The sequence below is a fragment of the Hemitrygon akajei genome, chromosome 7 (genome assembly GCF_048418815.1).
Source record: "Hemitrygon akajei chromosome 7, sHemAka1.3, whole genome shotgun sequence".
NCBI classification, from domain to species: Eukaryota; Metazoa; Chordata; class Chondrichthyes; order Myliobatiformes; family Dasyatidae; genus Hemitrygon; species Hemitrygon akajei.
The window spans coordinates 35,204,294-35,227,456 of NC_133130.1; the positions used below are offsets into that span (position 1 = coordinate 35,204,294).

Sequence of the window (23,163 nt, forward strand, 5' to 3'; positions counted from 1 at the left end):
TTACTTCTTTCGGCCATCATCTATAGATCAGGCTTTTTTCCTATGGAAAACAAAAGGTATAAAATGTTTTCGTGACCTGTATTTGGATGATAACATTATGTCCTTTGAACAGTTATCTAACAAATACAATTTACCTAAAACCCATTTTTTTAGATACTTACAAATTAGAAATTTTTTATATAATGAATTAAAGTCTTTTTCGAAAGAATGTCCACTGGACATTACAGAGAGAATTCTAACTCTTAATCCTTATCAAAAGGGTTTAGTAGCTATCATTTACAATATGATTATGAAGATACAGCCGGATATATCAGAAAAAATTAAGAAGGAATGGCAGGAAGAATTGCATTGCCCTATATCTACTGAGCAATGGGAAAAAATTTTATTATTGGTAAACTCATCCTCTATTTGTGCTAAACATGCTCTAATACAATTCAAGGTTGTACACAGAGCCCATATGTCTAAAAATAAAATTGCTCGATTTTATTCTTATGTTAATCCAACCTGTGATAGATGTCATTCTGATATTGCTACATTGACTCATATGTTTTGGTCTTGTCCTTGTTTACAAAGCTATTGGAAGGATATTTTTAATATCATTTCAAGAGTTTTAAATATTAATCTTCAACCACATCCTTTTACTGCAATTTTTGGTCTACCTATGATAGATAATATGTGTTTATCTGCTTCTTCTCAACGAATGATTGCATTTGCTACACTATTGGCTAGAAGATCTATTTTATTGAACTGGAAAGAAATTAATCCTCCAACTGTATTTCAGTGGCTCTCTCAAACCATTTCCTGTTTGAGTTTAGAAAAAATTAGAAGTGTGGTCTTTAACTCCTCAGTTAAATTTGAGGAAACTTGGAGACCATTTATTCAACATTTTCATGTGAGTTAAATGGTCTGATCCTGAACCTTATAGTTACCATCCTGAATTGTATAAATGGAGGTTCGGAGTCATTGGCACTACTGTGTGTACTTAACATTATACAATTGCCCATGTTAGTTTTTTTTTATATATTGTTTTTTTTTCTTCTTTTTTTTGGGGTTTTTTGTGCTTTTTGTCTTAAATCCTTCATATTAATATTATAAGTTTGGGAGACTTTTTACATTGATAATATATAATTGATTATTAATGAATCTATTGTGTACTCTCAAATGTTTTTTGTACTTATATTTTACTTATGTTATGTTCTTAAAATCAATAAAAAGATTTAAAAAGAAAGAAAGAAAAAGAAAGAAAGACTTATTTCCACTTGGCATAATTTACTTATTATTTAATTATTTATGGTTTTATATTGCTATATTTCTACACTATTCTTGGTTGGTGCGACTGTAACAAAACCCAATTTCTCTTGGGATCAATAAAGTATGTCTGTCTGTCTGTTCTCCTGCTTTGTGGGCATCGTTTATTTTAATTTTCAGAGTGCTAGGCAGCTGCTTAGAGGAGCCCATGGCTGCTGATTGTTAGGACAAGGTTTGAGGAGTCAGGGTATTTATAGAGCTTTGAAATTTGCATCACCTGGCCTTTCCTAACAATGGCTATGAACAACCCATAGCCCTAACAAGCTAATTAAGGTCTGAGACTTTGGTAAAATTATCTGAGAGCTCAAATCTCTTGGGGTGGCCAAACTTTTGCATGGTGCCCCTTTCCTTGTTTTTCACTCTGAAATTTTACAAAACATAAATAATATACTAATCTTGCTTAAACTGGTGAAGAGAATGTTACATCTTTAACTTTATGACTTTTGGAGATCAGTTCATCTTCTACTCACTTAACTATTCACAGTAACAGAAATTTTGACCAGGGGTGCCCAAACTTTTGCATGCCACTGTATATACAGCTGTCTTAAGTTCTATTTCAATGACATTAATGTTAAATATGTGCTAGTTTGTTAGACACATATCTTGAAGATGATCATTGCCAGGCACTTTCCAGCCCATGCCTGTGCAATCCAGTAATCATACGGCATATTTTCTTGGATTGCTTCATTTACTAAGGATGTCCCTCTTTTGTTATTGGTGAACTTAAGTAATCTTCATTGATCACAGACTGCAAATTTTTAATTATGGACATAACTCACTTCTGTTTCCTTCTGTGGAATGGAATCTTCCATCAAAAGACTGATAATAATCTGATTGATTCTCATAAATAAATTATAAAGGGAGCAGAGTCAGAAAAATCATTGTCCTTGCATCATCTCTGATAATGCTTCCAAACTGTGAAGGGGACATTTTGTGATTCAATGGTTGTTAAAATAAATCTTGACATGGATTAAGCTGAATGGTAAAGTTCCATCTGGGCTGAAAGACAACTTTCTAAAGAGCTCACACAAAATGCTGTAGGAACTTAGCAGGCCAGGCAGCATCTATGGAAGCGAGTAAACAATCGATGTTTCAGGCCGAGGCCCTTCATTAAGTCTGGGAAAAAAAGATGAGCCGTTAGAGCAAGAAGCTGGGGGAGGGGAGGAAGAATACAGTGATGCTAGAACGTTTGTGAACCTTGAAGAATTTTCTCTATGTATCTATTGAAAAAGTATGTGAACCTTTGCTTTCAGTAACTGGTGTGACCCCCTTGTACAGCAATAACTTCAACCAAACATTTTCGGTAACTGTTGCTCAGTCCTGCACATCAACTGAGGAATTTTAGACCATTCATCCTTCCAAAATTGCTTCGACTTTGGGATGTTGGTGAGGTTTCCTTGTATGAACTGCTTGCTTCAGATCCTTTCACAACAGTTCTATAGGATTAAGGTCAACTTTTGTCTCATCTGTCCACAGAACATTGTCTCAGAAGAATTGTAGAACATCCAGGTGGTCTTTTGCAAACTTGAGATGTGCAGTAATTTTTTTTTTTGGAGAGTTGTGGTTTCCTCTTTGATGTCCTTCCACGAACATGATTCTTGTTCAAACACGAGGAAACCTGCAGATGCTGGAAATTCAAACAACACACACAAAATGCTGGTGGAACACAGCAGGCCAGGCAGCATCTATAGGGAGAAGCACTGTCGATGTTTTGGGCTGAGACCCTTCGTCAAGACTTGATTCTTGTTTAGTGTTTTTCTTATAGTGGACATTTGAACAGAGACTATAGCAAATTCTAGAGATTTCTGCAGGTCTTTTACTGTTACCCTTGGGTTCTTCTTCACCTCCTTCGACATTGCATCTTGTGCTCTTGGTTTGATCTTTGCAGGATGCCCACTCCTAGGGAGAGTAGCAACAGTACTGAGTTTCCTCCATTTGTAAACAATTTCTCATACTGTGGACTGAGGAACAATCAGGTCTTTAGAAATGCTTTTGTAGCCTTTTCCAGCTTTATACATCTCTACAATTCATCTAAGAACCTCTGAAAGTTCTTTTGATTAAGGCATGGTGTACATCTTCCTTCTTGATAAGAGCAGGCTCTGTCAGTAAGCTGATTTTGTGTGTCTTTTTTATGTGTCAGAGCAACTCTACAACCCACACCTCCAATCTCATCTCACTGATTGGAACACTTGGATAGTGAGGTCAGCTGAGAAGATCATCAAGGTCTCTCTTCCCACCATCACGGACATTCACACTACATGCTGCATCCACAAAGCAAACTGCATTATGAAGGACCCCACGCACCCCTCATACAATCTCTTCTCCCTCTTGCCGTCTGGGAAAAGGCACCAAAGCATTCGGGCTCTCACAAGCAGACAACGTAACAGTTTCTTCCCCCAAGCTATCAGACTCCTCAAAACCCAGAGTCTGGACTGACACCTTACTGCCCTATTGTTGTGTTTATTATCTATTGTAATGCCTGCACTGTTTTATGCACTTTATGCAGTCCTGGGTAGGTCTGTAATCTAGTGTAGTTTTTGTGTGTGGTTTTTTTTCTCTGTGTTGTTTTTTATGTAGTTCAGTCTAGTTTTTGTACTATGTCAGGTAACATCATGGTCCTGAAAAACATTGTCTCATTTGTACTGTACACAGCAGTTATGGTCGAAATGAAAATAAAAGTGACTTGACTCCAAATCGCTTGTGTATAAGACGTTACCCACAGGTTCACATACTTTCCCAACAAATACATATTGTAATGGATCATTTTTCTCAATAAATATATTAACAAGTATAATGTTTTTTGTGTTATTTATTTAACTGAGTTCTCTTTATCTAGTTTTAGGACTTACATGAAGATCTGATCACATTTTGGGTCATATGCAGAAGTAGAGAAAATTCTACAGGGTTCACAAACTTTCTAGCACTACTGTATGAGGTGGTAGGTGATAGGTGAAATTGGGAGAGGAGGAGTGATGAAGTAAAGAGCTGGGAAGCTGATAGGTGAAAGAGGTAAGGGGGGAAGGGGAGAAGGGGGAATCTGATAGGAGAGAGTAGAAGACCATGGAAGAAAGGGAAGTGGGAGGAGCACCAGAGGGAAGTGATGGGCAGGTAAGGAGATAAGGTAAACACAAAGTATAGTATACTGCAGATGCTGTGTTCAAATCAAGGCGTACAAACAAGCTGGATGAACTCAGCAGGTTGGGCAGCATCCATTGAAACGCTGACTGCTCGTTTCAACGGATGCTGCCCGACCTGCTGAGTTCATCCAGCTTGTCTGTATGTCTTAAGGAGATAAGGTGAGTGAAGGAAAAGGGATGAGAATGTTAAACCCTAACCTAATCACAGGACAATTTACAATGGCCAATTAACCTACAAACTGATCCGTCTTTGGACTGAGAGAAGAAACTGGAGCACCCGGAGGAAACACACCTCGTCACAGGGAGAACATAAAAACTCCTTACAGATGGCGCCAGATCTGAACTCCCTCAAGCTGTAATAGCGTCACTCTAACCACGGCACTATTATGGCACTTATAACCTGGATAAGTGTAATGAAATCTTAGTATACTCTGCAAGAGTTGATGACAAAGCACAGAATATGATAATAGTAGTCTTCTCCGTTTAAAAAACAAAGCTTTAACAATCCTTTAAGCATTAATAATGTGGAGTTGTTAGATTTAGAAAATCCTTAGTGTATAGCCTATCCCCACAGAACTTTGAGTGCAGTGAATATAACCAATAATGTGAAGCAGTGGGTAGAGAAGATCGGAAATTACTTTAAACTTAGCTGCACTGACAGTGTTTCTTCCAAGGATGCATGAACAACATTTGACCATTACTTTCTGTTAACAAATACTTCACTTCAAATGTGTAGCCTTCATCACTCTTTCAGTCAATGCTTTTCCGACCCCCAGCCCAATCATTCTTTGGGTGAAAATATTATTTTTAATGAAAAAGACAATTCTCTGAAACAAATTACAATAATTATGAAGATGAAGAAGAAGAACTTTATTGATCCTGAGTGGGAAATTCTTTTACAGGAGCAACATTTAAAAACACACTTGGCAGTGTGCAACCTTAACAGTGTTCAAAAAGCAGTGATTTTTCACTGATAGTTAATGAAAAATAAGCAGCAAGACAATTCAGAACAGTTTTGCTCACTGTGGTTTTAAGCATTCAGGCTTGGAGAAGTGAGAAATGGCCCAGAGTGAAAATAAAATGATTTCACCATTTCAAGTTAGGAATCACAAATGAGTAGTAGGTATCAACAGTCATCTTGAATGTTACAATAAACATGAAGATTTGGATCATTGACAGCATTGCTTGAGCACAGTCCATTATGTGCACTAGGTGTCTGCATTGATTTTGTTCATTTACTGTCAATCAAAAGAACATGGCAGTGCACACTGGACGAATTCTTCATCGGTAACTATCAGGAACAAACCCACAGTTTTAAGTATTGCAATAGTGTTCTAATTTGTTCTATATTTAATTTAAATACATAATTCTTTACTCAGTTAAACAGTAATTTGTCTTTTTTCTACGTTTTTAACTATTTCCATGAAACATTTGGCTAAATGGGTAAGTCACTTATTGGACCAAAATGTACTGGTCCTGATGTGTTCCAATTAATTGGAATCCACTGTATTTTCACCGGAAGAGCGATGGGGAGAAAGGGGGGGGGGGGGGAGATCTGAAATACACTGAATTACAGAGTTTTAAAGCTTCTACACCCTTGAAAATAAGCACTCAAGTTGCCTTAAACCATGAAGCAGTAAACTGACAGCTGGGTTTCTTACACATTGAAACAAGAATCCTGGAATATTTAAACAATGTGAAGATAAATATCAGTCACTTTTACATTGAGCTGGCTGGAGTGGCTCCTAATTGTTACATTCTGATTAGAATTAATTTAGTTAACAGTACAGCATGTGTCAGAATAGGTGCAAATTGGTTTTATTTTGAAAACAGTAATGTCATTCATATTTTAGTATGACTTCTTTAAAAATGGTCAAAATGTTATTGCCAAGAAATGAATACATTAGTTCTTGAATTTATGTGTTATCAGTTTATCCAAATATGCACATTTTCTAAAAGTAACACTTAAAAAGGAAAACTTAACTCACTTTTCTGTAGGCTATCTTGGAGCTGTGGTGATGTTGATGTGAGGTGGTGAGGAGGTGGTGATGCACTAAAAGAAACATAATCATACATTTAAAATAATCACCAAGTGCTAAAGATGCTGGTTCACATTGATACCCTTCCAAAAGTGATACTTTCTATGTACAAATCAAGACTATAAATTGTCAGGCTACTTAGAAGAAAATCTCAAGTTCAATCATTGCTCATCTGACATCCATTAATAGCCAAAGACCACCATGCTTACAAGAAACAACATACCCATGGAACTATGCATACAGGATAAATGGAGCGAGCAGTGACAAAAAAAAAATCAAACTTGTCTAAATGCTTGTCTGGGGGGGAAAAAAAAGTACAGGGTCATGTCACTTGTGCCTTTAAATGGAATGGGAACCAGAGTGATAGAGCTGAGAATGGGGTAGTATTTAAGTCGACGCAGTGTGTAGTGAGACTGTGAGGAAGGATAAGCAGATGATAAGGCAAAATTGCAGTCAGTGATATGAGCTCAGATATAACATGGGGGCAAACTCAAAAACGGTGATAAATACTGGACTGAAGGTATTATATTTGCATGCACACTATAAAGAATAAGTTAGATCTTGTAATGCACTTATAGATTGGCAGTTATGATGTTGTGGGCATCACTATGTTGTGGCTGAAAGAAAGATCATGGTTGGGAGCTTAACATCCAAGGATACACACTGGTTCAAATGGACAGAGGAAGAGGGGTTTGGGGGGGGGGGGGGGTCACACTGTTGGTAACAAATGAAATCAAATACCTAGGAAGATGTGACATGGGAATGGAAGATGTAGTTCCTATCAATAAGGATTCTATAAGGGTAAAAAACCCTGATGGGAATTATACATAGGCCCCAAACGGTAGCCAGGATATGGGATATAAATTCTAATGGAAATAGAAAAGGCATATAATAAGGGCCTTTTTATAGATTGGTATGGGGGATTTTGAAATGCAGGTAGATTGGGAAAATCAGGTTGGTACTGGATCCCAAGAGAGGGAATTTGTAGAATGTCTACGATATGGCTTTTTAGAGTAGCTTGTGGTTGAGCCCACTAGGGGAAAAGCAATTCTGGTGTTATGTAATAAACCAGATTTGATTAGGAAGCTTAAGGTAAAAGAGCAGTTAGGCAATGATCACAACATGATAGAATTCACTCTGCAGTTAGAGAGGGAGAAAATGAAGTCAGATGTATCAGTAGTACAGTAAAGTGAATTACAGAAGCATGACAGGGGAGCTGGCCAGAGTTGATTGGAAGGGGACAGGAGCAGGCATTTTGGCAGAACAGTAATAGCTGGAGTTTCTGGGGGCAATTTGGAAGCCACAGGATAGATTCAATCCAAAGATGAAGAAGTATTCTAAAGGGAGGATGAGGCAACCATGGCTGACAGAAACAGTATAAAAGCAAAAGAGAGAGTATACAATATAGCAAAAATTAGTGAGAAGTTAAAGAGTGGAGAAGTTTTTAAAAACAAACAGAAGGCTACTTAAAAAACATAAAAGAAAAAATGAAATATGGAGATAAGCTAGCCAATATAATCAAAAAGGATATCAAAAGTTTTTTCAGATATATAAAGAGTAAAAGAGAGGCGAGAGTTGATAATGGACCGCTGGAAAATGACACTGGAGAGATAATAATGGGGGGCAAGGAAATGGTGGATGAACTGAATAAGTACTTTGGAACAGTCTTCATTGTGGAAAACACTAGCTCTATGCCATATTTTGAGAGTGTCAGGGGTCAGAAGTAAGTGTAGTTGATATTACTAAGGAGAAGCCGTTTAGGAAGCTGAGATGTCTAAAGGTCGATAAATCACCTGGACCAGATGGACTACATCCCAGGGTTCTGAAAGATGTAGCTGAGTAGAGTGTGGAGGCATCAGTAATGATCTTTCAAGAACCAATAGATTCGTGAATGGTTCTGGAGGACCAGAGAATTGAAAACATCACTCTACTCTTGATGGAGACAGAAGAAAGGAAATTATAGGCCATTTGGCCTGTCCTACATTAGTTGGCAAGATGTTAGTCCATCATTAAGGATGAGGTTTACGGGTACTTTGAGGCATATGATAAAGCAGGCCAAATGTCAGGATGGTTTTCATAAGGGGAAATCTTGTCTGACAAATCTGTTGGAATTCTTTGAGGAAATGGATAAACAAAGGAGAGTAAGTGGATGTTATGTACTTGGATTTTCAGAAGGCCTTTGACAAGGTGCCACACATGAGCCTGCTTAACAAGAGCCCAAGGTATTAAAGGAACGATACTTGCATGGATAGAAGGTTGGCTGACTGGCAGGAGGCAAACAATCGAAACAAAGGGGCTCTACTCTGGTTGGCTGCCAGTGACTAGTGGTGTTTTGCAATGGTGAGTATTGGGACCACCTCTTTTCACGTTATATGTCAGCAATTGATGGCTTTGTGACTAAGTTTGCAAATACAAAGATAAGTGGAGGGGCAGGTCATGTTGAGGAAGCAGAGAATCTGCGGGAAGACTTGGACATATTGAGGGAATGGGCAAAGAAGTGGCAGATGGAATATAGTGTAGGGAAGTATATCGCCATGCAATTTGTTGGAAGGAATAAAGGAGTAGACTATTTTCCTTAAAAGGGAGAAAATTCCAAAATCAGAGGTACAAAGGGATTTGGGGGTCCTTGTGCAGAATGTCCTAAAGGTTAACTTGCAGGTTGAGTCGGTGGTAAGGAAGGCAAGTACAATGTTAGCACGCATTTCAAGAGGGCTAGAATATAAGAGCAAGAATGTGATGCCAAGACTTTATAAGGCATTGATCAGACCACACTTGAAATACTGTAAACAGTTTGGGGCCCCCTAAGAAAAGATGTGCTGGAATTCAAGAGGGTCCTGAGAAGGTTCACGAGAATAACTCCAGGGATGAATGGGTTAACATATGAGGAACATTTGATGGCTTAAGGCCTGTACTCCCTGGAGTTCAGTTGTGGGGGTGGTTGAAGGATCTCATTAAAACCCATCAAATATTGAAAGGCCAAGATAGAGTGAATGTGGAGATATAATGAGTGGTGCGTCTAGGACCAGTGGGCATAGTCTCAAGAGTTGTGGGTTGTCCATTTACAACAGAGATGACAGGAATTTCTGTAGCCAGATGGGGTGTATCTGTAGAATTCATTGCCAAGGACTGCTATAGGAACCAAATCATTGAATATATTTAAAGCAAAGTTTGACAGGTTCCTGGTTCATGAGGGGGTCAAAGGTTATGGGGAAGGCAGGTGAATGGGGTGGGGGGAAATAAATTAGCCATTATGGAATAGCAGATAAGACTCAATGGGCTGAGTGGCCTTATTCTGCTCCTATGTCTTATGGTCTTATTTAGTTTGGTCATAACTTGGCCTCATGTCCTTAACGTAAGGACGTTTAAACACAAGTGAGTGCTCAAAGATTTATCCCTGGTGATTTTAAACACTTGTATTTTTATTAATCCTAATTTTTGGTCCCCTACTTCACTGTTGTCACAGCTATCTTCCTCAAATCCATCATTTAGACCTTTGAGAGATATCTAGATGCTGCTCAAAAGTAGTTTAAGTATAAAGATGAGACTTGGAATCCAAGTCCTTAGCTCCTTGAAAGTGTCATGAAATAAAGCAGTGGAGGCTACCTCAGTAAATATATTTAAAGACAAAGTTGGATAGATTTTTGCATAGTAGCGTAATTAAGAGTTTATCGGGAAAAGGCAGGTAGGTGGAGATGAGTCCATGGCCAGGTCAGCCGTGATCTCATTGAATGGCTGAGCAGTCATGACAGGCCAGATAGCCTACTCCTGCTCTTACTTCTTAAGGAATTAGAGAGGTGTAATGGGATATATAAAATGAGGTAAAGGCAGCACATAGCATGCTGGCCTTCTCTGGTCAGGGCAATGAATATAAGTGTAAGGAAGTCACATTGCAGCTCTATAAAGCTTCATTTGGAGTAATGTATGCAGTTCTGGTAGTTCTGTATGATAGGAAGGATGTGTAAGCTTTAGAAACAGTACAAAATGCTACCTCGATTAGAGAGTGTTAGTTAAAGGAGAGGTTGGACAAACTTGGATTGTTTTCTCCGGAACTTCAAAGGCTGAGGGAAGACCTGATCGAAGTTTATAAAATTGAGAGGCATAGATAGTCAAACTTTTTTTTCTTCAGGGTGGAAATGTCAAATGCTAGCAAGCATAGTTTTAAGATGAGAGAAGAAAAAGTGCAAAGTGATGTGCAGGACACTTTTTTTTTAAACATCACTGTAACTGCCTAGAAGCAGTGGTGGAAGCAGATAGGATATTGGCACATAAGCAGCTCTTAGTAAGTGCACAGAATGGAGTGAGATCGATCACGTGCAGACAGAAGAGCTTAGCTTAATTTGACATCAAGTTTAGCACAGACATTGTGGATCACAGTGCTTGTTTTTGTAATGTATGGTCAATGTTCTATGCTCTAAAATCAAGCCAATACTGAGATCTAATATTGCACTTCAATGACAGTGGAAGCTGTCACTGGCCAACTCAGCACAGTTCCCAGTTTGACAGGGTTCAGCAGTGCACTGGAGCATCTAAATAGATCAGAATATCTTAAGATGAATATGATTCCTCCTGAACCGATGTATAATTGAAGTAGGCTTTAGATTACCTCTAGTTATCTACAATCCTAGATTTCATGGGCAAGGTGAGAAAGTATGCATGAATTCAGTCACAGCATTTGTGAGTGAATCTGTCAGTGGTGTAATGTCATCCTCATGCAGCAACATCACCACACCTAAATACCACATTCTTAGTACTGTACACATCCAACAGCAGGCACAAGAGATTGGTAATGTTGTTAACACTATTTTAAAGGAAATGACCCAAGCTTCTTAGTTGAAAAGAAAATCCTGTACAATTTCCAAATTTGTTAATTGCAATCACATAAATCTCATCTTTCAGATGAGAAATGTAAAAATGCAATTATGCTAGTTACCAAGCAGCAAAACACATTTATATTGATATACTTATTTCCCCAAAATGTGTTGCCATAGTAACATTACAACTGGCTCATTTATTATCATTTCTGTGTCTTGATGAACCATGATGGATCGCTGTACTCCTTTCTCCAGGTCCTTTTCACAATGGTTAAATGATGCCCACATACACAGTATCAGTAGTAATACAGGGTTTACATTGAAGTTGTGCAGCAAGTCATTTCATAGCAAATTTAAATTGCATGATTAAGCCCACCTTGTAGAATATTACATTGAAGAAATAGACAAATAAATGCCACCCTTCCCATATTGCTGTTATATGGATATGTGTCCTCTTCCCCACCTGGCAAAATGATTTTAAATACCCAACAATAGGCTTTGAATTAGTACGAGACTACTATAAAAATAACAATCATCTGATGGTACAAACCAGGTATCAAATTCTGGAGAATCCAGAAGTTGGACATGTCTGTATAGACTCATGGGGTATATAATTCAGTTCTATCCATGGGTGTACAGGTGCTCCCCCCCCCATTACAAAGGTAGAGCATTCCTATGAAACCTTTCTTAAGCCAAAATGGCGTAAAGCGAAAAACCATTAATTTATATGGGAAAAATTTTCATAAACACAGAAATCCTCTTTGTAATGAGAAAACAGGTTACCAATGCAGGTCTTTTGTAAAAGCAAAGTGGCGTAAAGCGAACATTCATAACGCGGGGGGGACACCTCAGTTAACTTACTCCTCTTCAAAGAGAAATTGCAATGATTGTTTTAAAATAATTATTCTTGTTGCTGTGTAGATTATAAAACCTCCTTCAGTAGGTTGTGGGAGATTATTCCTACCTTGGAGGAGAGGCTGGTGGTGTATAGAAGATTTGCATTGTTGAATAATATGGAGTCTTCATGAGAGCCTGTATGAGGTTGGGCCTGTACTGTGGGTCGACACACCACAGTGAACCTTTTCCAACAGTCTGGAAAAGAGATCAATGCCAAAGAGCAGATTATTTCATTGAGTATACATCAGTCACATGCCTGTTAGTGGTTGAGAACAAGTTGATAAGTTAATAGAACAAATTTCAACATTGCCTATTGGATATTATTTCAGTCATTAAGCCAGTTTATTTCCTTGCCAATAATACCTGTATTATCTATATTCATCTATTGAAGTTATGGACTTCTCCAAAGAAAAAAAAAAGTGGAAGACAATCCAGATAAACATATGATATTCCCATATATTCAAAAAGTCCCAAACTAGCTTCAATAAGTAACAATAAACCTTTGAGTAAAGAAGTAGGATATTTTCCCCTCAACAAACTTGGTGTTAGAGATAGTTTAAAAAAGAAATATAGTCTGAAATATTAAAAAGTAATTGCCTTATATACTCATAAATCAAGTTACAAACACTCTGGACCACGCCATTTGGCTCAAATAGCACTTATGCTCAAAGAGCTTCTCCCAGCTCTGCTTATTTAATCATGCATCTCTTTCTCACCAGCATCATTTCATTGTCCCTTAAATATGTTCATGTTATGCTACTCCATGTTCTACTTTCTAGTCATTCAGAGGTTTCAAATAAGCCATTTTCTTTATGATTTGTGAGCATACACTTTTTTTGCTGCACTCCCTCTTCCATATTCCTGCAGTCCAAATACTATGTGGCCTCTTTATTCTTCCTAGCTAAATGCCCCACAAGTCCCTTACCCATACAGGCAACTTCTGCAGTTCGTGTAATGGAAAACTGCTCTTATAGAATTCAGAGCTTACGACCAAAAATATGGAATGCTAAATAAAAATTGCTGAGGAAATTAATGAGGAAAAAAAGAGCAAATAAACAACTTTTCTTTTCATCTTGCATTTCTTCATACATGCAAATGACAGGGCTTTGCATTGTGGGAAATCATGATATGGACCATTTTCTAAGAGATAACGTCTTCACCCCTTTCCCCAAATGCAAGGGTCACCTGTATTATTTGTGAGTTATATTCCCGTTTTCTAAGTTTTAATGTCTCGGATTTTTCAAATTCTCATTGAACTATCTGGTGTCATCTGAAAATTTCTGATTTTCAAATCCAGATTATTCAATTTAAAATTTGAATAACAGTGGCTTTAGCAACCATCCCTGAGCAACACTGCTTCCCACCTTATGCCAATCTAATGGGCTGCCCTAATTGTTAATCACTTTTCTGCTTTATAGAGAGCTGCCCATTCCCTTGACTCCAAGTGCTCTATGGTCATATCAAAAGGTGTTTGGAAATCCAAATGTCTTACATCCATAGTTAGTCCATCTACATTTATTCTGATTCATTTTACGTAGAGTTAGATTTACTTTTGGCTCATTATTCAGGAGTTATCTTTATTAGCCAAATGGTGCCGTTATAAAGAGAAAGGCAGGTATCTTACACCCAAGTTTTATCATTTTGGATATTCTATTATCATCACTCTTCACCAGTTAAAACAAAAGTTTTCCACCTTGCCTTTTTAATTCCATTCTCATCCCCATCAAATTAACTTAATTTCCATCTATTAGTTTAGTTGTTCTCTTACTGGCATGTTTCCCAATTGATATTTCAAGCTGTGTTATGATCTCTTAGATGTGGGAAGTAAGATCTGTTACCTCATACTTACTTCCCACATGTAGGCAACACTTCCTCTTCTTGAGATTCTCACATACTGTGTAAGAGAAAATTTATCTTAGTTTAATAGTGGTTCCAGTTATTAAAAATTTTTTAAATGAAACTAATTCCAGAAATGCTCCAATGATAGATAGAATATAGTGCCCGAAAATTTAAAAACTCTTTCAAGGTAAAGACTCTTCGTTGGAACTAAATTGAAGACCTAAAACATCTAACTCTTCACAGCCTGACCTTCTGAGTGCTTCGAATATTTTCTGTTTTATTCCCAAGCTATCACTCTGGAAAATATAAATAATACGTTAATTACACAGATGTACTTTGTGATCTGATCATTGGCAGGCATGATCCTCAAATTAGGTGTGAAGTCAGAATTGTGACAAACTGCTCATGATGATTCAAGCAAATCCAATGATTCAGAAATAACAGAATTTACGCAAAATGTGAAAGGCATGTGTGAACCACTTTAGGAAACAGCACAGTACCGTAAAAGGGAAATAACTGGAATTTAGTCTAAATGGAGTACTCTTCTGATGAATAGCTTTTCTCCCCCAAGATTATTGAAATAAAAATATAGTAAACATTTTGGTGAAGTAAAATTCTACTTGTTTGTCATTTTGATATCTGAAGCATGCAATGGCTTGATATTTTCTGGTACTTTGGGTGTCATGGTAGTGTAGCGGTTAGCTCAACGCTATTACTGTGCAGAGAATTCAGAGTTCAATTCTGCTCCATTCTATAAATAGTCTCTGTACATCCTCCTCATGGATTGCATGAATTTTCCCCAGGTGCTCTGTTTTCTTCAAACAGTCCAAAGCTTTATTGGTCAATGTAAATTGTCCAGTAATTAGGTTACGGTGAATCAGGGTTGTGGGGTCAAAGGGCCAGAAGGGCCTGCTCCGTGCTGTAAATAATAAAAATATTTACGCAAATGTCTATTCCTCAAGTGTAACCAAGATAGAGAATGTTCATAACTTCTACACGCCTATAAACAAGTGAAATTTCATTTTCAGCTTTGCATCAGTTATAATTCTTTTATGTCTAAATAAAGAAATAATAGTTCAAGTTCTGATCCCTAAAATAGGACTTCAAATTTAGCCAGATTCCAGTTTAGTATTAAAGACTACTGTTTCAAGAGTAGCTTTATTGCAAAGTATTTAAGACATGGGCAATTTCAGACACGACTTGCTCTAGCATACTCCTGAAGATGTCACAATCACCATGATTAATATTGCTTACAGATGTTAAAACCGGCTATTAAACTGTTGCAGGTTTGAAGTATCATCTTTCAGATGAGACATTAAATTCAAGTCTTGCTTGCCCTCTCAGGTGGGTGTTGAATATCTAATAGCATTATTTTGAAGAGGATATAGAGGTAGGTTGGGGGGGGGGGGGGGGGGGCGAAGATGATCATCCTCAGTATCCTGGACAATCTGTCTCTTAAATGATGCCATAAAATGAAATTGTCTAATTATCCAAAATAATTGTAGTTTTTCTGGTGTAAGTACAGTATGCCCACATTGTCATTGGGTAGGGAGTTGCTGTATATCAAACCTGTGACTTGGAGCAGAACTGGAAAATAATGTTATTCTCATGCTTGAGCTGCCTTAATACTGAAATACAGGCAGTCCCCGGGAACGGGACTCAGTTCTGTTCCTGAGTCCGTCTTTAAGTCGGATTTGTACGTAAGTCAGAACAAGTACATCCGGTATTATTTAGCGTCAGTTAGTCAAACATTTGTCTTGGTATATAGTATATATTTTACCTTTTTATGCATATAAAGCACTTAAGAAACGTATGTATTCCAATTAAACCACTGCGTTGCTTAGTAATAATTGTAGCTGTCATCAGGGCAGGCCTTTCACATGCTCCATTATTCTCACTTTATCTTTTATCCTTTAAAATTGTTCTGATCGTTGACCGACTGTAGCCTAACGCTTTTCCAATGACCGATGGCGTTTCACCTCTTTCCAAACGCTTTATTATTTCCACTTTATTTTCAATTGCAATCGCTTCCCGTCAATGGAACAGAAACATGGCAGGCGGTGGGTCCTGACCTCCGCCGGCTGCTGAGTTCTGCTGGGTCCTAAGGACCAACGCACTGAGACAGGCTAAATGGGACAAGTGGGGCTGTGCTGGGTTTGGGTATTTGATCCTCCACAATACTTTGCGTGGGAATTTAAACTGGAGGTGGCAGTGTTTTTTTTTTAACCGAGGTCGAGTTGTGAGCTCGATATCAACCCAGCACAGATGATACGGGAATCACTGGATCAATATCAACCCCGCATGCTCGGGAGCAGTCTGTCACTGGATCGAACTCGGGAACCTCCATTCTCGAGCCCGGTGCTGATCTCACTGTGCCACCAGCCAACCGGAACCGAGGGGGGGGGGGGGGGGGGCACAGAGTCAGGGTGAATCTTGCTAGGAAAATTTTAAGCCAAATACAAAGTTACACACTCAACACAGTGTCAATGGCAACGATTTGAAATTTCGGACGGCATCGCGATCTGACTTAAAATGGCGAATGGCATTCTCCTTCCTTGGTTCATAAGTACGAGTTGTCCATAAGTCGGACGTTCGTAACTCGGGGACTACCTGTAGTGTACATATGCTTTAAAGATACTTAATAGGTCATAGAATACTTTGGTCTACAGTACCTATAAGAAGTATTCACCCACCTTGGAAGTTTTCATGTTTTACAACACTGAATCACAGTTTAATTTGATTTTTGTTGTCACTGATCAATAGAAAATGACTCTTTTATGTCAAAGTGATCTCTACTACAAAGTGATCTAAATTAATTACAAATATAAAAACACAAAATAATTGATCGAACAAGTATTCACCTCCTTTAATATGACACAGCAAATCATCACTGGAGCAATCAATTGGTCTTATTAGTCACATAATTAGTTAAATGGAGATCTGTTTTTTGAGACCTGAGACCTGTGTACAGTCAAGCTGTTTCAATGGATGGTAGTAAAAATACACCTGTACCTGGACGGTCCAACTGCTGATAAGTCAGTATCCTGGCAAAAACTACACCACAAAGACAAAAGAACACTCCAAGCAACTCCGCAAAAGGGTTATTGAAAAGCACAAGTTAGGAGATGGATACAAGAAAATTTCCAAGTCACTGAATATCCTTTGGTTAAGTAAATGATCAAGAAATAGAAAGAATATGGCACAGCTGTAAATCTGCTTAGAGAAGGCCATCCTCAAAACCTGATTAACCATGCAAGGGGACCAGTGAAGGAGGCCACCAAGAGGCCTATGACAACTGGAAGACTTACAAGCTTCTGTGGCCAAGATGGGAAAGACTATGCATGCAACAACTGTTGAACAGGTGCTTCACCTGTCGCAGCTATAAGAGTGGCAAAGAGAAAGACACTGTTGAGAAAAACCTCATGAATTCTCAGCTGGAGTTTGTCTGAAGGCACGTGGGAGACACTGAAATCAGTTGTTAGAAGGTTCTCTGGGCTGATGAAATCAAAATTGGCCTTTTTGGCCATCAGACTAAATGCCAAACACCGCACATCATCAAAAATACACCATCCCTACTGTGAAGCATGGTGGTGGCTGCATCATGCTGTGTGAATTCTTCACTGCAGCAGGCCCTGGAAGGCTTGTGAAGACAGAGGGTAAAGTGAATGCAGTAAAATACAGGGAAATCCTGGAGGAAAACTTGATGCAGTCTGAAAGAAAACTGCAACTAGGGAGAACATTTGTTTTCTAGCAAGACAATGACCTCAAACAAAAGCCAAAGCTACACAAGAATGGCTTAAAAACAATAAAGTTAATGTCCCGGAGTGGCCAAGTCAGAGTCCAGACCTCAATCCTACTGATAATTTGTGGCTAGACTTGAAAAGGGCTGTTCACACACGATTCCCATGCAATCTGACAGAGCTTGAGCAGTTTTGTAAAGAAGAATGGGGGAAAAAGTAGTGTCTGTCCAGATATGCAAAGCCAATAAAAGAGCTGAAATTGCTGGCAAAGGTGCAAAAGACCATAATACATAGGAGCGGAATTAGGCCATTTGACCTATCAAAGTTTGCTCTGCCATTCCATCACGGCTAATCTGGATCCCACTCAACCACATACACCTGCCTTCTCACCATATCCTTTGATGCCCTGACCGATCAGGTAACAATTAACTTCTGCCTTAAATATACCCACAGACTTGGCCTCCACAGCAGTCTGTGACAGAGTATTCCACAGATTGCTACTCTCCAGCTAAAAAAATTCCTCCTTACCCTGTTCTAAAAGGTCATCCCTCAATTTTGAGGCTGTGCCCTCTAGTTCTGGATACACCCACCATGGGAAACATCCTCTCCACATCCACCATCTAGTCCTTTCAACATTCAGTGCTTTTCAATGAGATTCCCCCTGCATTCTTCTAAACTCCAGTGAGTCCAGGCCCAAAGCAGCCAAACGCTCCTTATATTTTAACCCTTTCATTCCTGGAATCATACTTGTGAACCTCCTCTGGCCTCTCTCTAATGACAACACATCCTTTCTGAGATATGGGGCTCAAAACTGTTGACAGTACTCCAAGTGCAGCTTGACTAGTGTCTGATAAAGCTTCACCATTATCTTCTTGCTTTTATATTCTATTCCCTTTGAAATAAATGCCAACATTGCATTTCCCTTCTTTACCACAGACTCAATCCGCAAATTAATCTTCTGGGAGTCTTGCACGTGGACTCCCAAGTCACTCTGTACCTCTGATGGTTGATAATAGACCACACTATAGTTCCTTTTACCAAAATACATTATCATACATTTCCCAACACTGTATTCCATCTGCCACTTTTTTGTCCATTCTTCCAATTTGTCCAAGTCCTGCTGCAATGCTTCCTCAGCACTACCTACCCCCCCCCCCCCACCTACCTTTGTATAATCTGCAAACTCTGCCACAAAGCCATCAATTCCATTATCTAAATCACTGGCAAACAATGTGAAAAGTAGCAGTCTCAAAACTGGCTCCTGAGGAACTCCACTAGTCACTGACAGCCAAACAGAAAAGGCTCCCTTTATTCCCACACATTGCTTCCTGCCTGTCAGCCATTCCTTTATCCATGCCAATATCTTTCCTGTAACACCATAAGATTTTCTTGTTAAGCAGCCTCATGTGTAGCACCTTATCAGACACCTTCTGAAAATCCAAGCAAATGACATGCACTGCATCTCCTTTGTCCACCCTGCTTGTTACTTCTTCAGAGAACTAACAGATTTGTCAGGCGAGATTTCCCTTTACAGAAACCATGCTGACTTTGACTTATTTTATCATTAGTCTTCAAGTACCTCGAAACCTCATCCTTAATAATAGACTCCAACACCTTCCCAACCACTGAGGTTAGGCTAACTGGCCTATAACCCTTTCTTTTGCCTTCCTCCCTTCTTAAAGAGTGGAGAGACAGTTGCAATCTCCCAGTCCTCCGGGACCATGCCAGAATCAAGTGATTCTTGAAAGATCATGACCAATGCATCTGTTATCTCTTCAGCAACTTCTCTCAGGACTCTAGGATGTAGTCCATCTGGTCCAGAAGGCTTATCCACCTTGAGTTTGCCTCGCACTTCTTCCTTTGTAATAACAATGGCACTCACTCCTGCTCCCTGACACTCACGGACCGCTGGCACACTGCTAGTGTCTTCCACAGTGAAGACAGATGCAAAAGTATCCAGTAAGGTCATCTGCCATTTCTTTGTCCCCTATTATTACCTCACCAGCATCATTTTCCAGTGGTCCAATATCAACTCTCACCTCCCTTTTATGCTTTATATAACTGAAAAAACTTCTGGTGTCCTGCTGTATATTATTGGATCACGTACCTACTTAATACTGACTTGAAGGGGGTAAATACTTGTGAAATCAATTATACACACAAAATGCTGGAGGAACTCAGCAGACCAAGCAGCATCTATGGAAAAACAGTAGACGACATTTCAGCCCAAAATGTCAACTACTTTTTCTCCCCCATAGATGCTGCCTGGCTTACTGAGTTCCTCCAGCATTTTATGAGTGTTGCTCAGATTTCCAGCATCTGCATATTTTCTCTTGATTATATATTTTATATTTGTAATTAATTTAGTTCACTTTGTAGAGATCTTTTTCACTTTGACATGAAAGAGTCTTTTCCTGTTGATCGGTGTCTAAAAAAGCCAAATTAAATCCACTGTGATTCAATGTTGTAAAACAATAAAACTTGAAAAATCCCAAGGAGGATGATTACTTTTTATAGGTACTGTATAAGGGGATATAAAAGATACTGTAAAAATCCAAGTGTTTTTAATTTCACATTTATAGTCAAGACCAAGCTCGTTTCAATCCAAGGGTCATAAATATGTGCTTCCCAGTAAAGTAGAAGGTAGGAGCTGCCTCCAAGATTGGAATTCACAAGTGGGCATTGAGCCAAATAGGAAGCACCAGCTGGAATTAACTCATTCAGTAGGAATTGGGATAGTCCCTACATTGTAAAACAGTTTTTAAAAAGTTCTCATTGTGCCAAAGAAAGCTATCTCAAAAGTTCACATTTTTAAAAATCCTTATTGGCTCTGAAAATAACCACTTTACTGACTCCTTGGTGTGTCAAAAATTATTCTTTAATTCCTATATTCATCAACAAATCCAGTTTCTTCTGCATTACTTTCCACTTCCTGTTGTAACCCCTTTGCTCTATTATTGTCTGCAGAGCTTCAGCTAATTGAGATTTCCTCATTCCTTCACCATCTTTCTCCCATCCATCACAAGTCATTTCACAGCCTACCCAGACTTTCATGGTTGCCCAACAGTTTCCCATTTATTTTTCAATCTCCAGTTACATTTTTCTTCTCTTGGAACCACTATAATCTTTGTTTCTTGGTAAATTTTATAGAAGTTGTTCAAAAATAAAGAGAACACACTTCTATTGTCAGAAATGAAAAGAGGAAGTACTAGAAATACTCAGCACGTCAGGCAACTTCTGTGGGGAGTAAAACAATTTTTATGTTTCAAATCAATGATTCCATCACATAACTGGAGGAATAAAAAATATCCATGATTTGACTTGTGGTAACCAGTTTTAGCTCATCAATTTCTAAATTCAGCTTTTCTCACAACTATAATGTAGCACGTTTGTTGGGTGTAATTTAATATACTTGCCCTCAGCTGTCTCATCTAGGGCATATGGCACATAAAAGCCTGTCAGGGAAAACATAACAAAGGTAAGGTACTCTTCATACCTTAGTTATTTCCTTGATTTCCAGCTCCTGGTGACAGCCTGAGAACTGAAATTATCATACCCTACTGATACAGAAAAATCCCTGAAAGTAGTATTACCTCAGTTCTTACACATTCTAGTTTTAAACCACCAAACTATTTTTTTAATTTACATAGGGAAGAAGAGTTTTAAAATTTTAATTTACTGAAAATAGTTGGAGGGGGAGAAAAAGGAAGGTCACAACAAGGTCAGCATCTACTGTCTATCCCAAAATGCTCTTCTATATAGTTGTTGCTCCATCAGCCATTTCAGACAGATCTATTACTCTGGTGAATGTGAAATCACATTTAAGTCACACTAAGAACAGCAGATTCCTTCCCAGAAATACGTTATTGAACCAGTTGAGATTTTACTAGAATACACTATGTTCATGGTCTTCTTTAATTACGTTTGCTTTGATGTCCAGATTTAATTCTGTAACAAAATTTAAATTGCCCAGCCTCCTTGGTCAGATTTAAAATCTAGCCCTCTGGAAAGCAAATGAAACTGCAGATGCTGGAATCTGGAACGAAAACAGAAAATCTGAGAACAACTCAGCCAGTCAGGCAGCATCAGATTAAAGACTTGGATCAGGGTACAGTATTGAAAGTGTTGGTGCTAGGACTGGAATAGTTTTGCATTCTTTCCTAGTCCAGTAATCTAGTCTCTTTTAACATGGAATTCTGTAAACAGATATTTCTTTTAAAGTGTGGAAGCAGGCACTTATGCTTTGTGGAAACACCACACTTCACTGCAGCTTGCATAAAAAATATGTTCCACAGTATTCAAAACAGTAAACAGTCCCAAAACAATTCACACAACCTCTTAAATTGTACAGTATTGGGATTAATCAGGAAACAAATTCATATTGTGATACAGTGCCAAATTAAGATTGTTTGCTCTTCCTCCTTTTCATGCATCTAACAGAAATTTTATTGAGTTTTTCCAGTTCCCACACATTAATTCTGTTCTTTCTTGATGGATGAGACCTGATGTAACAGTTTCTGTTTTTTTTTTAATTAGCAAGTTAAAATGTTGCTACTGGTAATAGTTCCCACTATTTTAAACTAATCACTATCATGTTTTAGGCAGTGGATTTATCTCCATTTTAATTTCAGCTAATAAATTGGTAGGCAGAATTATAAACAAGTTGCACAGAAGAACTTTGACCATTGACCTAATTATTGACTGGCATACAGCGAATGAGTGTGTTTCACAGCAATATCCTTATTTTGTGCAAATTTAGCCATTGACTAGCACTACAAAATATGTACTCGACATGAAGTCACACTGCAAAGGGCTGCATTCTTGTCAAAAGAACTGAAATAAATATCAGGTATACTGTATTTGTGAACCAGGAGAGAAATCTACACAATTCGGAAATGAGGGATGAAGTCGTTTAGCTTAGCTGGAGAAGAGGTAATCAAAAACTGTGTATAGCAGCATGTAAATTTGCATTACTTATCACTACATTTACATGGAACCGTTCGTTAAATGGCCTTAAGGAACAAATTTTAACAAACAGGAAGCACATGGTTTGGGTAAGAGCGTTAATACTCTTATCCAGTTAAGCCAGATCAGTTGTGTATTATGTTACTGACAGGTCACAAACTGATAGAGCTGAAGGAAATGTTGCCATAGCAACACAAAACCAGGCCACAAAATGAAACCCACACCCTGTAAGCAACTTCCTGACTGCAAATGAATCCAATCTTAAAAGTTTTCATTTACAAATAAAATGAAATAACGCTGAGATTCTAGCAATTAAAGTCAGGAAATATTTATCAACAGAAACACAAAATTCTTACTAATTTAAACAATTCTACAATTTCCATAGTAGTACAGAGTAGCCTTCTGCTGTGTATGTACCCAATTCCTC

The 23,163-nt window shown here is 38.3% G+C and overlaps 1 protein-coding gene and 1 long non-coding RNA gene across 7 annotated transcripts in view; one reads left to right on the top strand and one right to left on the bottom strand.

The window, feature by feature from the left end:
- Window positions 1–23,163, top strand: part of LOC140730341 (uncharacterized) — a 137,542-nt gene that overhangs the window by 35,125 nt on the left and 79,254 nt on the right. The window contains exon 2 of the long non-coding RNA XR_012099564.1: window positions 8,657–8,824. This is a non-coding gene — a long non-coding RNA (uncharacterized lncRNA). The remainder of the gene's footprint in view (window positions 1–8,656; window positions 8,825–23,163) is intronic.
- The window catches only part of LOC140730340 (forkhead box protein N2-like), a 63,184-nt gene that overhangs the window by 18,734 nt on the left and 21,287 nt on the right, over window positions 1–23,163 (bottom strand). For all 6 annotated transcript variants that reach the window (XM_073050627.1, XM_073050626.1, XM_073050622.1 and 3 more), the window contains 2 exons: window positions 12,260–12,387; window positions 6,434–6,498 (listed from right to left, as the gene is read on the bottom strand). In XM_073050627.1, the coding sequence (XP_072906728.1) occupies window positions 6,434–6,498; window positions 12,260–12,387 (193 nt within the window). The remainder of the gene's footprint in view (window positions 1–6,433; window positions 6,499–12,259; window positions 12,388–23,163) is intronic.